Source organism: Vulpes lagopus, chromosome 11, assembly GCF_018345385.1.
Source record: "Vulpes lagopus strain Blue_001 chromosome 11, ASM1834538v1, whole genome shotgun sequence".
NCBI lineage: Eukaryota > Metazoa > Chordata > Mammalia > Carnivora > Canidae > Vulpes > Vulpes lagopus.
In genome coordinates this window covers 77,048,425-77,065,334 of record NC_054834.1, presented here as the reverse complement: position 1 = coordinate 77,065,334, position 16,910 = coordinate 77,048,425, and the positions used below count along the sequence as shown (strand labels likewise).

The following is a 16,910-nucleotide window of genomic DNA, read 5'->3' as shown; positions in this document are numbered from 1 at the left end:
TGAATATTTGATAAAAAGAAAAACCCTTAATATTTAAAACTGTAAAAGCAGGGCAATCCCCTTGGAAACCCACCTCAGCCCCTAGAGGGAGCCCTTAGGGTTCCAAGGAGCAGAGTTTGAAAACCATGGCCCCACACCAACCTGCCTTGTTGCAGCACTCAGGAACCAACCATTGGTCGGTGATCAAGGAGAAACCTGGGGTCACCTGTTACCCACAGCTGCCCCATCTCCCTCTCCTCCCAGCCCTGGCACAGCAGAGGCCCTTAGCACCCTTACTTGGGGGCGCCAGGTGGACCACGTATCCATCACCAACGTAGATGGCCCAGTGTCTGTAGAAAGGGCGGAAAATCTCAATCAGGTCTCCAACTTTGGGCTCTGGCTGCAAAACCAACAAGAAGGCTGTTAGAGGGATGCCTGAGTGGCTCAGTGGTTGAGTGTCTGCCTTCAGCTCACGTTGTTGATCCCAGGGTCCTGGGATTGAGTCCTGCATCAGGCTCCCTATGGGGAGCCTGCTTCTCCCTCTGCCTGTGTCTCTGCCTCTCTCTGTGTGTCTCTCATGAATAAATAAATAAAAATCTTTATAAATCAATCAATCAATCTGCAAGTGAGTATTACAAATAGCAGGAAAAAAACATCTTTTCATAGATATGCTATGGATAAACCATGTTCTCTTATGCAGTAATTGTAGTTAGTCTGGCAAAAATAACGCAGCCAGGCCTCACTGAGAACCTATTTCAAAACAATGGACAATTGTTGCAATTTATGAATCCCACTTGTTTTCCAGAATAAAAGAAAAAAAAATATTGTTTGGTAAGAATTAAGTGGCCTTCAGAAATCCTCAAAAGGGAATTTAACTGGGGGAGGGAGGTCTCCATGAATAGCAAGGACATAAAGACAAAGCAGGGATCCAGCCCTCGGGAACACTACTGATTGAACTGGAGACAATGTGAATATCCATAGTATGATGTCAAGTAAGGAGCAGTCAGGGGGTACACGGACCCAAGTAGCTCACTGTGTTCCAGACAAATACCAAGGAAAGGAGGCCTAATGTAGAAAGATGTCTGAAAACAAATTTTCTTATTATAATAACAAAAATATCTATAAAGAAATTCAAACTCTATAGACATTAAACACCACAAGATAATGGAGCAGCAACTGTGTGGTGCTGAGTAAAAGAAACCATACCCAAAAAGCAAAGCAAGTATTCTCCCATTTATGCCCCATTCCAGAAAAAGCATCACCTTAGGACAGAAAAATGACCAGTGATTGCCAAGGACAAGGAGTGAGGAGGGGAGCTGCCAACAGCAAGGCAGGAGGGAACTGGAGGCAACTAAACTCTCCGCACTGTTCTGTGTGTGTGACAGCAGTGACAGTTGTGCAATTGTATGTGTTGATTAAAACTCATAGAGGGCATCTGTGTGGCTCAGGGTTTGAGTGTCTGCCTTTGGCTCAGAGTGTGATCCCGGGGTCCTGGGATCGAGTCCCACATCGGGCTCCCTGCATGGAGCCTGCTTCTCCGTCTGCCTATGTCTCTGCCTCTCTCTCTCTGTGTCTCTCATGAATGAATAGATAAAATCTTTAAAAAAAATAATAAATCCATAGAAATGAACACTAATGGGGTGTCCAGCTGGCTTGGTCAGTGGAGCAAGTGACTCTTGATTTCAGCATCATGAGTTCCAGCCCCAGGCTGGGTGTAGAGATTGATAAAACAAATATGTAAACTTTTAAAAATACAATAAAATTATTATTAAAGAAATAAATGAACACTAAAAGGGATAAATTAGACTTTGGTTTTGTTTGAACAAAATTTTTAAAATTTTTTAACAATTTTAATGGGTATCTATAGTTTAAAAGGCAAAAAAAAATTTTATTTTTAAAATACACAAATTCCCTGCTCTTTATAAGGGCAAAGGTACCTATTTCTGAAGAGGCACAAGGCCACGCATAATTCCACTCAAGGACACTTTTATTTATTTATTTATTTATTTAATTTTTTTTTTTGGACACTTCTTTTTAAAAATGAAATGAAAGAGGAGAGCCCAAGTTTCTAACTAGTGCAAGGACTCAATGTTCACATGGCAACAGGGATAAGCTGTTAGATATAGAGCCAAGTGGAAAAATGAGAATGCCCTCTGCAATGCAACACCACTTCTATAAATTAAAGATACACACATGCAAATCAATGATACTTGTCTTATAAGAACCAAACCTGAAAAGCTCATTTTAAAAAACCAACGAGAACAGAATCCTATGGACTAAAGTACATACATTAAATACTCCAAAATGCTGGCTATTGAGAAGATGGGGTACAGGATGATGGTATCAGGGAACCAAAAACCCACAAGAGAGGGGGGCCTTGTAGGGACCAGCAAGAACAGGGTGCCATGAACTAAGAATATGAATGACTTCACTCTCCATCATAAGATCTAACTAGAATAACAATGACTGAATGATACACACGAGCCATCTCAGCAGAATCAAAGTGAAGAACTCAAGGAATCAGGTTATAAAATTAGAAGTATGAGAACCACAAGTGCCAAATTGGTGCCTCTGCTTATTTTTGTATGCATGCTAAGAATGGGTTATGGTTGTTTGTTTGGTTTTTTTAAGATTTTATTCATTTGGGCAGCCCCGGTGGCACAGCGGTTTGGCGCCGCCTGCAGCCTGGGGTGTGGTCCTGGAGACCCTGGATCAGGTCCCACGTTGGGCTCCCTGCATGGAGCCTGCTTCTCTCACTGGCTGGGTCTCTGCCTCTCTCTCTCTTTCTGTGTCTCTCATGAATAAATACAATCTTAAAAAAAAAAAAAAAAAGGATTGACAGCGATGCCTCCTTCACTCAGCTTGATCCACAGTCCCAGGGATTTGTTTGGCAAGTGGTTCTTTGTCTAGGAAGGGGGCCAAAAGGAGGCTACCTGTTGGGGGAAGGGAAGCTACCTCTCCAGGGCAGGGCTCAGGGGACCAGCCCGCACAGTAACCAGGGCTCTCCGATGCAATGCCGGCTTGTAACAATGGCAAAGCTGAGACTCTGTGCCCATGGGATTTTGGAACAAAAAGTCTTTAACCTTCCCACACAAGCAGAGTTACAAAGAACTGAATAACCACCATTTTCCTTAGCAAGCAAAACAAGGAACAATTTCTGGCATCTGAAATTACTGGGAAAACAACACAAATAATCATTAATAAGAACCAATTAAATAAATGATCCTGCATCCATATGCACATACAGCCATTAGAGAAAACAAGGTGGAGTTATGTGAGCAGTCATGGAACTGGTTGAAAAAAAAAACACATTGAAAATCATTATTATCCTACTTTTGCTTAAAATATGTTTTTATGTATTGGAAGTAAAATGTACTATACACTCTGCATGATCTGAGGAAAATCCACCAAATTGTTGTATATGATATATAGTGGGGGTTTGGGATTCAGAGACTTTAACATGTTATTTTATTTGTTTGTTTTTTCTCACTATGAGTTACTTTCACATTAAAAACTTTTTAAGATTTTTTAGATGGGAGGGACACTTGGGTGGCTCAGAAGTTGAGCATCTGCCTTGGGCTCAGGTTGTGATCCTGGGTCAGGGATCGAGTCCTACATCAGGCTCCCTGCAGGGAGCCTGCTTCTCCCTCTTACCTGTGTCTCTGCCTCTCTCTCTGTGTCTGTCACGAGTAAATAAATAAAATCTTTTTTTAAAAAAAGTTTTTATCATTACCTGTTATGTTCAGACTCTCTTTAAGGGAATATGATTGCCTACAATCCCAGCTGCCCAGACAGCTATATTTCATACCCTGTACTACTGCCTCCCACCTCAGCCAGCTGGACCTAAAGAAGGCATGGGGTCCCAAGCAGATCTCATCCTATGAACCTCCATGATCAGTGAAGCCAGGCCAGTCAAGTCCACACACGCCATTTTACCCCCCTTGTCACTCTTGCTCTCCCTCTTGCTCTCACTCAAAAATCTGAACCAAGAAATGGGGGGGGGGGGATAGCTTTTTGGCAGTGGTAGCTAAAGCTAGAAAGTCATGATGTAGAGGAGACAAGAGAGATTTCACTGGATCATGGGCCAAACCAAGGGTGGAAGGAGCGAATGCCAATTCTGGCCATATAGTAGACCCTTCGATAGTGGGAGAAAAAAAAGCAGGCAAATCAAAAATACCTAGCTGCGTCACATCAGTGATGGGGCACTAATTTGGAGACATACTAACTCTACCAGCTGAGGTATCTGGAACCACCTTGATCCTGCACTGCCTCCCAGCTCCTTGTTATTATAGCTCCAGTTCTTAGATTTTCATAAGAGTCCCTTTACCTCTCCACATGTGTCCTTAAACTAATACTTCTTTACTTCAGCTAGCTTAAGTGGGCTGCTTGTTAGTTATAGCCAGACCAATACATTCTATGCATTGAAAAAAACACACAAACTGCTATGATCAACTGGAAGAAAATGATAGAAAAACTATCTTTAATATATAAAGAGTTATTAGGAATCAACTAAAAATTTAAATAACAAAATAGAAAAAAATGGACAATGAGCATGATAAATAATTTTAAAAGGAGAAATATATATTACCACTAATATAAATAAACATATTCTACCTCACTAGCAATCAAATAAATGCAAATAAAACTGGTTTGTGATGAAATTAAAATACTAATATTAAATACAAGAAAAGATACAAATAAACACCTCATTCATTGATGGTAATAAAAATCAGTAGAACTTTTCTGAAGGGCCATTTGGCAATTTGTATCACTAACCTTAAAAATCTCATACTCTTTGACCCAACTTCTATTTATAAACCAGATCTTAAGTAAATAATCTGAAAGGGTCACAAAAATCGTGAAGTTACATCTAATGGAGAAACATCAGATACCTAAAAAGTCCTACATGAAGGGAAGCCCGGGTGGCTCAGCAGTTTAGTGCCGCTTTTAGCCCGGGGTGTGATCCTAGAGACCTGGGATCGAGTCCCATGTCAAGCTCCCTGCATGGAGCCTACTTCTCCCTCTGCATATGTCTCTGCCTCTCTCTCTCTCTCTCTCTCTCTCTCTCTCTCTCTATATATATATATATATATATATATATATATATATATGTCTCTCATGAATAAATAAATAAAATCTTTTTTAAAAATCCTACATGAAAATATTATTTAACTCTTGCCATATTTATATACTAGGATATTACAGGCTATGTTTTAACGTTTTTTAAAAAATACTTAATGACAATAAATGTCCATACCTAATGATTAATTAAAAAGCTTTATACAAAACAGGGCAGCCCGGGTGGCTCAGCAGTTTAGCGACGTCTTTAGTCCAGGGTGTGATCCTGGAGATCTGGGATCGAGTCCCACATCAGGCTCCCTGCATGGAGCCTGCTTCTCCCTCGGCCTGTGTCTCTGCCTCTGTGTGTGTGTGTGTGTTTGTTTCATGAATAAATAAATAAAATCTTTAAAAAAAGCTTTATACGAAACAGTATATTTTTTCAAACTTTGTTTAAAAAAGAAAACACATAAAGAAAGCTGTGGAAATACACCAAAATGTAAACAGTGTTTATTATCAGACAGTGACATTTAGGGTATTGATTTCTTCTTTAATTCTTTTCTAGTTTTCCAAAATGTTTAAATACATCTATATTTATTTTTTTTTTAAAGATTTTATTTATTTATCCACAAGAGACACAGAGAGAGAGAGAGGGAGAGGCAGAGACACAGGCAGAGAGAGAAGCAGGCTCCATGCAGGGAGCCCGACGTGGGACTCGATCCAGGGTCTCCAGGATCACTCCCTGGGCCAAAGGCGGCGCTAAACCACTGAGCCACCCGGGCTGCCCCTATATTCATTTTAGAATCACACATGTGCAAAAACAAAACCCTGACAAACATTAGTATGTTCAGTTTAGGGTAATCCATACAACTACCACTATGTAACAAAATAAATACAACAAAAAGACTGGAAGGATATATACCAACATCTTCACAGAGATTCCTTCTGGGTGCTGGGGTGGTTATTGGCATTATTTTACTTCTTTCTTTTTATGTATTTTCCAGTTCTCCTGCAATTAGTGCCTTTAAGTTCATAGCATGCTTCCCAACATTTTATTAAGAAAAATTTTCAAACATAGAATTTAAATTGCCAAATGTTTCTAATGACTGAGTAATATTCCATTGTATACATAGACGACATCTTCTTGATCCATTCATCTTTCAATGGACACCGAGGCTCCTTCCACAGTTTGGCTACTGTGGACATTGCTGCTATAAACAACAGGTTGCAGGTGTCCTGGCGTTTCACTGCATCTGAATCTTTGGGGTAAATCCCCAGCAGTGCAATTGCTGGGTCGTAGGGCAGGTCTAGTTTTAACTCTTTGAGGAACCTCCACACAGTTTTCCAGAGTGGCTGCACCAGTTCACATTCCCACCAACAGTGCAAGAGGGTTCCCCTTTCTCCGCATCCTCTCCAACATTTGTGGTTTCCTGCCTTGTTAATTTTCCCCATTCTCACTGGGGTGAGGTGGGATCTCATTGTGGTTTTGATTTGTATTTCCCTGATGGCCAGTGATATACAATGGAACATTCCTCAGCCATCAGAAATGACGAATACCCACCATTTGCTTCAAGGTGGATGGAACTGGAGGGTATTATGCTGAGTGAAGTCAACCGGAGAAGGACAAACATTATATGTTTCACTCATAAGGGGAATATAAAAAATAGTGAATGGGAATAAAGGGGAAAGGAGCAATGAGTAAAAATATCAGTGAGGGTGACAGAACATGAGAGACTCCTAACTCTGGGAAACGAACAAGGGGTAGTGGAAGGGGAGGAGGGCGGGGGGTTGGAGTGACTGGGTGACGGGCACTGAGGGGGGCACTTGACGGGATGAGCACTGGGTGATATGCTATATGTTGGCAAATTGAACTCCAAATAAATCAATAAATAGCCAAACGTTCAACATTGAAAGCATTTTTTAATGAATATCTGTATACCGGCAGCCCTGGTGGCGCAGCGGTTTGGCGCCGCCTGCAGCCTGGGATGTGATCCTGGAGACCCTGGATCAAGTCCCACATTGGGCTCCCTGCGTGGAGTCTGCTTCTCCCTCTGCCTGTGTCTCTGCCTCACTCTCTCTGTGTCTCTATGAATAAATAAATAAATAAATAAATAAATAAATAAATAAATAAAATCTTTAAAAAAAAATCTGTATACCCAACCACCTAGATTCTACTCTTGTGTTACTGTATTTGCTTTATCACAAATATGTCCACCTACTCATTTCACCTGTAGAGTATCTTTAAACTCTTCTTTTAAACTCAAATGGTCAGCATTCTGTGAAAAGCAGAGGTTAAACCCTGGGGGAGTCCAGGACAATAACAAAAGCAATAATGTTGTGTGATGTGCTTTGACTGTGCTCTAGAACTCACTGGGTTCTTAACTCCGAGCCTGCAGCCTTCACACCCAGCTGTGGTTCTCAGACTCCAGCCTGCACACAAATTACAGGAGAGAGGGTTGCATGCAGAATCACTGGGCACTTTTAACAAATACTCTTTCCTGCCCTAAGGCCTTGGTATAAGCAGTTGACAACAACCCATGAGAATCCCTTCACCTTGCGGATGCCCATCTCTGCCTAGTAGGATCAAGGAACTCATTCATTTATTCATTCTCTCAACAGATGCTCACAGAGCTAGAAGCCAGGGACCAACCTATGTACCTGGGCTGTGTTTATGAACAAAGATCCCTGCCTTCATGAGCTTTTTGTTCAGTACCAGGGAGCGAGAGAACATTTTTATTTTATTTTAAACCTTAGTAAATAAGTAAATCATCTAGAATATTAGAAGAGATACCAAATAAAAACAAAAAGAAAGAAAAGGTAGAGCAGTATTAAAGCAGCTGGCGGGGGGGATGGGGTAGGTGCGAGGGCTGCAATATTAAATTGCAGGTCATTTGGCTGGAGTGGAGGGGCCACAGGAGAGGTGTTGAGCGCAGGATGGAGAGAGGTGTTTGCTGATGGCTCAGACAAGAGGGGCAGTGGGGATGAAAAATACCAGGTTCTGGATCTCTGTGCTGGTCAAACCAACAAGATTTGCTGATGGAATGAGGGTGGAGGAAGGAAAGGAAAGTGGAGTCCAGATCAGCCCAGGGTTTCTGGCCAGGACAAATGCGAGGCAGAATGAGCAGGCTGGGGACAGACAGAGCCGGCTAGGGAATAGTGGGCTTGCCTGCTAGGGCCGTTGGGTGAGCCGTCTGCCAGGTAGCCAAATGGAGAGGCAAGGGGGCAGCTGACTACGTGAAGGTCAGGAGTGAGCTCCAGGGTGAGGGTCATTGGTGACCTTTATGATGTGGAGGCCAAAACCAGGCAGGAATGGGCGTTAAGGAAAGGGAGTGGGGAGGAGCTGCAGGTAATGCTAGGAAAGGCAGCGCCTGAGATTTTTGTTGAAGTCCTGAAGTTGAGAGGGGCCATGTACGGAGTAAAGCTAGAATTCAAACCCGAATCCTACACTCTGAACCCTCACATCCTCCTGCAATCAGAGAAGGTGCTGGGGAGGGGGTGGCCTCAGGGGGCTGATGGAGACAGGTAAGCAGGGGTGCAAAAGCACAGCTGAGAGGGGAGTGCTGGATGTCCATCGGGGCATTTTTTTCTGCTGTGTAGCCCAGAGTGAGAACCAGAGAAGAGGGCATCTGAGGGCAGAGAGCAGTGACCCTGAAGGCCAGGCTGAGATGAGCAGACATACCTCATTCTGTGGTGGGAAACCTGAGGCTAAGGGGGATGAGATCGCTTACCCAGGGTCAGCCTGAAAATGGCAAAGGGGCTGCTGGAGCTCCAGCCTCCTCCCCCACCGCAGGGAGAAAAGAGACAGTGGAGCCCCCCACCCCCTCATCCCCACATAACCCTCCACACTCACCCCTGTGGTTCTGACCCAGCGTGAGCCCCTCAGCTGTGGGCACTGAACAGGGACCAGAGGGCATAGCCATGACACTGGCATAGCCATGACACGGGCCGAAACAAAACACAAAGAAGGTTTTTCTTGGGGCACCTGGCTAGTGTAGTCAGTGGAACGTGCAACTCTAGATCTTGGGGTCATGGGCTCAAGCCCTACATTGGGTGTGGAGCCTACTTACCAAAAAAAAAAAAAAAAAAAAAAAAAAATATATATATATATATATATATATATATATATATATATTAAGCCTTTTTCTTTCATTTAAGGCTACTATGGAAGTGCTCTAATCCACACACATCTGGCCCCATTTAGCCCCACCAGTCAGAACTTAGCAGTTTTGCTTTTTTAATGAAATATTTCGGATGTACAAACAAATACAGAAAGTAGGCTCCTGAGCATGACTCATGAGCTTGTCTATATCAAGATGGGTTTCGTCTTCAGAAAAAGCATCCTGACTACAGCCTTGGGGCTCCAGGGCCAGACAGCCTGGGCTCAGATTTGGGCTCTACGACTTACTAACTGCACAGCCTTGGACAAGTTACCCAGCCTCAATTTCCCCAGCTGTAATATGAGAATAATTTGTGGGGTTGTCCTGAGGATCAAATGTGTTAATATCTATAAAACATTCAGCAAATACCACCTAGTACATAGGAAGACTTCTGTAAACACTGGTTTCTGCTGCCACTGTCCTTGGGGTGTTCTTGTTAGGTTTGATTTGGAAAGTTCTCAGCTCCAGGACCAGCTGGAGATGCCATGGAGGTTGTGAAATCCAGAGAGCAGATTCTCCTTGTTTCGAAAACCATGTGCTGTGATAAGTGTGGAAATCCCAACCTTGGCCCCTGCATGTCTGATACTCTGGGGAATGCCTGGAAAATTACCAGAAAGGCTGAAGTCCAGCATGATTGCTGAGAAGGGACTTCCTAGCAAAGACTTGGTAGCTTGGTGCTAAGGTTTGAGGAAGAGAAGAAACCTGTGAGGGGCTGGGCATGAATCCCATCCATCAGAGGCTGCTTTTTCAAAAGCAGAACCCAAGCCCACCCAAGACTCAGCCCCCCTCTGCTCTACTGCTGTGTAACCTTCAGGAGTCACCTAACCTCTCTGAGCTTCTCTAGTATGATATGGCCATCCAGACCCATCCAGCAGAGTTCATGTGTGGAGTAAATGAGATCGTGGGGCAAAGCTGTGAAATCAATTACACCTGTGAGAGGTTGAGGCCTTGTGCCCTGTCCCTACCAGGCACCCCTGCCCTGGGTTAGGTGGGTGCAGGGAGCATGACCTGCCTGCCCATACTCCCCAGCCTCAGGTCCAGAGAGAAGGTAGAGGAGGAGCTGGACTGACATATCCCCTCTCCCCTTTCCAGTTGCTGGGAGAGAACAGTGGCAACTCCAGTGAGTACTAGGTCCTGCCTGTTGGCCCCAAAGGTCATGAGTAGCATAGAAAAAGGAGGCAAAATTTGTAAGGCCTCCCAGGCTCTTGACGTCCAGGCCTGTGCTATGTATGAGTCCAGCCTCACTCCACATGAATCAGGACTGCCTCCTAACTCATCTGGAAACTACCACCGCCACCAGGCACCACTTGGCACACAGGTTATCTGAAACTCTTCTTTCGTTTTTAATTTTTTTTTAATTTTTATTTATTTATGATAGTCACACACGGAGGGAGAGAGAGAGAGAGAGAGAGAAGCAGAGACATAGGCAGAGGGAGAAGCAGGCTCCATGCACCGGGAGCCCAACGTAGGACTCGATCCCGGGTCTCCAGGATCGCGCCCTGGGCCAAAGGCAGGCGCCAAAACGCTGCGCCACCCAGGGATCCCCGTTTTTAATTTATTTATTCATGAGAGACACAGAGAGAGGCAGAGACACAGGCAAAAGGAGAAACAGGTTTCTTGCGGGGAACCCGATGTGGGACTTGATCCCAGGATCCCAGGATTATGACTTGAGCTGAAGGCAGATGCTCAACCAACTGAACCACCCAGGCGCCCCAGCAGGTGCAAATAAATCCCTACTACATGCTTTGATGTCACCCTTTTCCATGTAAGTTTCTTTTAAAAACTCTCCCTGACCTCTCCTTGCCTGAGGATTCTTTCCTTTGTGCTGCCTCCCTTGTGCTTGACCACAAGCCCCAGTAAAGCCTGGCCTGGAACCAATTTCTGTTGTTTAGACAGCCCAAGGGCCCAGTTCAGTACCAATATTATGGAGCTCCAGTTTCACTCTGGATATTCACTTCCCCAGCACCAAGCCAAAGACAGCAGGGCTGGAGAAGCAGAGGCAAAGGCTCCTGGCCTGCTCATTCTAAGCCAATTTGGAACACACAGAGGAGAGAAATGATCAGCGCTGGCATTGACCAGGATGCATCACAGGCTAGACGAAAGGCTCAGAAAAACCCAGGCCTGGATAGTAGACATGCAGCCTCTGCATCCCAGGGAGATCTGGGCAGCTGCTCTCACAGCAAATGACAGTTGTCAAGCCCTAAATGTCAGGCAGCAGCATACTCAAAACAGTGGGGAGGTGGGAGCTGTATTCCCTGGGTGCAAATAGGGATAAGTTGTCCATAGAAATTTTTAGAACAATAAGAACACACCATGGGGCACCTGGGTGGCTCAGTTGGTTGTGCATCTGACTTTGGCTCAGGTCATGATCTTAGGATCCTAGGATCGCCAGGTCATCAGGTCGGGCTCCCTGCTCACCGTGGAGTCTGCTTCTCCCTCTCCAACTGCCCCTCCCCCTGCTCTCTCTCTCTCTCTCTTTCTCTCTTTCTCAAATAAAAAAATTAAAAATCTTAAAACAAAACAAAACCCCATATGAGCACACCAAGAATCAATCTGCTGTGTATCATTATGAGGTAACAACAATTTTAAAGAATATTAGTGATAAAATACTACTTCCCCCACAAAGCTATTTCCTTGAAGTTCTAGTTGCTGCAGTTACAATTGAGATTAATTATATACATGAGCCTCAGGGCACTTGCTTGGCTCCATGCTGAGTGGCTGCCTTTGGCTCAGGGCGTGATCCCAGGACCCTAGGATGGAGTCCCACATGGGGCTCTCTGCAGGGAGCCTGCTTCTCCGTCTGCCTGTGTCTCTGCCTCTCTATGTCTCTCATGAATAAATAAATAAGATCTTTAAAAAACAATTATATACATGAGCCTCAAATAAGCACATTTTTATTTCTGCTTCTTTAAAAAACTTTGTCTTCTATGTGGAAATTCAATCGGGGAACACCTAGTCCTATAGTCTGCAGACACACAAGACTCAGCTACTGTCCCAATAGTAGGTTCCAAGGGGCTCAGAATGGTCCAAGCTCATGCTGGGCATGGCTTGTGTGCCGATTTTCAAGGTCCTACATTTTCCTATGTTTTAACACAGAAGACAGAAGAGTCGGCTCACCCAGGGCCAGAATAAGCTAAAAGAGAAGTGAATCCCTTTTACCGAGAACTAGACTTATTCTAAAGTGGTAGATTAAATAAACGTCAGTGCCCACTATCATTCAACCATTTTCTCTGATTTTTTTCTGATGAAGGAAAACCTGGGAGAGTTTTGCCAAATAAGATAAAAGGTTATGATTAATTTTCTGTTGATGATGGTTTAGCAAAAATGTTTCAAAAAAAATATTTCACATGTAGAGATATTTAAAAGCCACTAGATTGATTTTTTTTTTTTTTTAAGACAGGTAGTATTGCAGCTTCTGGAATTTATTCTGAAATATGACTTTAAAAAAAAGATTTTATTTATTCATGAGAGACACAGAGAGACAGAGGCAGAGACACAGGCAGAGGGAGAAGCAGGCTCCATGCAGGGAGCCCGACGTGGGACTAGATCCCGGGACTCCAGGCTCACGCCCTGAGCCGAAGGCGGCGCTAAACCACTGAGCCACCCGGGGTGCCCTGAAATATGACTTTTAAGAATCTCTGACAAACCTCCCCTAATATTTAAGACTTTTCCTAGCTGTATATCTGTGGTTTCATGTGAGCGGAGCCTTTGAAATTAAAATTAATAAAAAGTCCTCTTCAGTCAGCTGTGAGCAAAGATGGATGGACAAATCGAGCTCAACTGAATACCAAGCATGAGTATGCAAAGACCAATCTTGACAAAGTCACAGACAACTTTCCAGGAGAAAAAGTTCCCAAACAGAAACTGTAATGTTGCTATTATTTATGACTATGACCAACTTACATTCAAGAGTAAGCTTTCTTTCAAAACTACATTAATGCAATTAAAAACTCATTTTTTTAAAGATTTTGTTTATTTATTCATGAGAGACAGAGAGAGAGAGAATGGCAGAGACACAGGCAGAGGGAGAAGCAGGCTCCACTCAAGGAGCCTGATGCGAGACTCGATCCTGGGACTGTGGGATACATGCCCTGAGCCAAAGGCATATGCTTGATTGCTGAGCCACCCAGGCATCCCTAAAAACTCGATTTTTTAAAGCAGTCTCTATACCCAACATGGGGCTCAAAACTACAACCCCAAGATCAAGAGTCACAGACTCCGTTGACTGAGCCAGCCAGGTGCCCCAAATTAAAAACTCATAATCCATTACTTTTTTCTATTTTTTGCCATAACATTTACTTTACTTTTCACTTTTTACTTTTGCACTGGCATGATTTCATATACAAAGTTCAATAAAAGAAAATTTTCACTGTTTCTTTTGTGGATATTATTACTATTCATTTCATGATTATTACTGAAAATAGTGTTGTCAGATAAAGGAGAGGGATATTTAAAATGGGCACTCCAGGCATCAAACATGGCCAGGTAATCCTGATATCAGTCACTGTGGCATCTTTCTGTAGATTGAAATAACAGTGAAATTTCAGTTGAGCACTTAACATGTGTACGAAGCCCTATTTGGAGCAGGTCCTATGTCGTAAATCCTATATATCTTCACTCTGGAGAAGAGAGTGGATTTCAAACATGAAGTGCTCAGAACAGCACCTGGCACACATGTGCCACAGCAAGTGCTGGGGGGGAACACCACCCCTGGTGAGTGGAAGGCAACAGCCGGTGCCCTGAATCTCCTGGTAGCAGGTTTTGCCAGGTTGAAAGGAAGCATTTGCCACGCCCCTTTATGATTTCTGAACCACATCACAGGTTAGAAAAAGAAAAAGTGAAAGCCTGGAAATTGCTGGGAGGGCTGGTCATGGGATAAGTCAGCTGAGACCAGAAAAGGTCTGAGAAAAGGTCAGACCCAAGTAGGGCTTAGGGCAGCAGTCTAGTCTCAGACATCTGGCGCCAGGAGCCAGTCCAGGTGTTGCGGTCTCACTCGGGAAAGCAGCCCAGGGCCTTCGGGGGAGCAAGCCCCCCACTTGCTGCCTCCCTGGTCCCGGAGGTCCTGCCTTCCTGGCATTCGTTTCAGGCAGGTGCACACGCAAGAGCAAGTAGTAAGACATCCGGACCAGGTACAGGCTACCCCGCACCAGACACCTGCTGCCCAGCGGCGGCGAGAGGAGCGGCCCCACATCCTCCAGGATCCTCTCCCGCCAGTGATCACCCAGCTCCAGGGCGGTGCGTGGCCACTAAAACAGTCCCCACCCCAGCCCACGTCGCCCCACACTTACGGTGGATGCACGCATCTTTCTTGGTGCTCTGGACTCCGTTTCAGGCTGGAGCTCGGTTTGCTCGCCGCGTAAAGGCCTGAGGCAGGGGGAGCAGGGAGTCACCGGGTCACTGGGAGGGAACAGGGCCCCCGGGCCCCCGGGCCCCCGGGCGCAGCGCGTCCCGGCGCGGAGACCGCGCGGCTCTCCTCTCCCCTCCCCAGGGCCACCACCTCACTCTCCTCGATCCGCGAGGGCGTCCTCCCTGCCCTGAACTGGGCAGTGAACGGCTGAGCCCCTTGAAGGGTGAGGGGAGGCTCCGCCGACGCCTGCGGCCGCGGGTGGGGAGTCGGGGTGGTCGGCGTGGCCGGCCCAGGGGGGCGCGCCCTGCCCGCGGGTGCCAGGCGCGCAGCTGCTGCCGGGCTGACGCACCTTCTCCGTCCCCACGCAGCCTCCCGGCACCCGGAGGCCCCGAGCGCCTCACCCTTCCGTAGGTCCGCGGAGCGGCTGCCCCACCCAGCTCTCGAACTCGGAGGCAGCGCGGCCGCCCAGGCGCAGGGTTAATGGCCGCAGAGGCCGGGGGCGGCGGGCGGTCCCCGGCTCCTCCCCGAGCGCCTGACTAATGGGAGCCGCGCTCGGCCCGTGCCACCGCTGGGGCCGCGGCCGCGCTGCCCCGCTCCCCGCCGCCGCCTGTGGGCGCCCGGAGCCCGGCCCGGCGCCGCCGCCTCGGGCCTCGGGGGCGCCCGGTAACGAAGGCCGCCTCGTGTTAGGCTCGGCCTGCATACCCACCGCCCTGGGCTGTACGACTTTACTTACTTTCTCCGTGCAAGTGAGCTTACGGTTTAAAACGGTATTGAGTTTGAAAACTATTTGAAGGTTTTGAGAGGCCTGGCAGAAAGACAGCAAACTATGGGGTCTTAAGCCATCAGATATCCCCCGAACCTGGCACACAGCACGAATTCCACGAATGAGTGACCAGAGACAGGCCATTCCTGGCACTGGGCTCTCTGGCTGGACTGTGACGCTCCCGAAGAGAAGAATCAGCTCCTGTTCCTCTCTCTGCCCACTCCCAGCCAGCCCTGAGGCCTGCAGTCAAGATGCTTAGGCCACATCCAGACCCTGTCTGTCACTTGCCGATTATAGGGTCCAGGAGACCCTTCCCTCTCTGAGCCTCAGTCTATTCACCTCTTAAACGGAGTGATAGGGGCAGCTGGGTGGCTCAGCAATTGAGCGTCTGCCTCTGGCTCAGGTCACCAACCCGGAGTCCTGGGATGGAGTCCCGCATCAGGTTCTCCACAGGGAGCCTGCTTCTCCCTTTGCCCATGTCTCTGCCTTTCTCTGTGTCTCTCACAAATAAAATCTTTAAATAAAAGAAAAAAAAAAAACAGGGAATGGTGATGATATTGGACAACATATAACTTGTAAAAATACACTCCCCAAAGGGAGAGCAAAAAAAATGCGTATAAAGTCCTGGGCCTGATGTGTGGCACGTGGTAAATCTTCATCAGGACATGTTGGCTGACTCTGGGAATTGAACAAGGGGGTATTGTAAGGGGAGGTGAGCTGGGGGACGGGGTGACTGGGTGATGGGCACTTGACGGGGTGAGCACTGGGTGTTATACTATATGTTGGCAAATCAAACCCCAATAAAAAAATTTACAAAAAACAAACAAAAGGACATGTGGCTGTCAACATGAGGGAAAACACATGCTCATCACATCACATGTCATTCACTGGCTTCCCAACCAGAGAGTCAGAGAAAACACAAATAAATACCATAACTTTATGGGCATCACTACTCACCCAATAGATGTTTTGCATATTAAGCAAGTGGCTATCTGTAAAGCAGTCCAAACTCAAGGCAGAGGGATTCGGGTTTGAGAACACCAGACTGACTTTTGCTCATCCCTAACTCTCTGCTTTCAGAACTGCCCAGATGCCACTTCCCTTATTTCCCCCTGTGCTGTGCCAGGGAAAACAAAACAAGGGGATACGGGATGAGGATGTCAGCAAAGTGATTTTCACCTTCCACCGGGTGCTCAGAACAGGAGCCCAGTAAGACAGACCTCAGGCTGAGAAGCTACCCCACATGATGTAGGTACCTCCACCAGCCAGACTGTGGATAACCCCCTCCCCAAGTCCATCACCAAGGCTCAGGTGGGAAGCCATGCCAGGATCAAACCCAGGGCTGACCCCAAAGCCTCCAGTCTTTTCTGCAATCACAGCCATGGAGCCCTGTTCTTCTTGCAGTGAGAAAGGGTAATATTATTTACAAGGTCTCCATTCTCTGCCTTCTAAGGAGGAGGATGGCTCCTCCAGGAGAATATGATGTTTTGCTGTCTCTGAGAAAGTAGGAGAAAATGGCTCAGGCTTATGCTGAAGACAGGATGCCTTGTGGGGATTCTGAGCAGGTGGGATAGGAGGGGCTGCAAGGCCAGCGCAGGAGGAGGGG

The 16,910-nt window shown here is 46.2% G+C and overlaps 1 protein-coding gene across 1 annotated transcript in view; it reads right to left on the bottom strand.

The window, feature by feature from the left end:
• The window catches only part of PLAAT3 (phospholipase A and acyltransferase 3), a 29,249-nt gene extending 13,984 nt beyond the window's left edge, over positions 1-15,265 (bottom strand). Inside the window, exons 1-3 of the mRNA XM_041774301.1 lie at positions 14,943-15,265; positions 14,483-14,558; positions 277-379 (exon numbers count right to left, since the gene is read on the bottom strand). Of these exons, the coding sequence (XP_041630235.1) occupies positions 277-379; positions 14,483-14,558; positions 14,943-15,241 (478 nt within the window). The 5' untranslated portion in view covers positions 15,242-15,265. The remainder of the gene's footprint in view (positions 1-276; positions 380-14,482; positions 14,559-14,942) is intronic.
• Between the last annotated feature and the right edge of the window lie 1,645 nt (positions 15,266-16,910).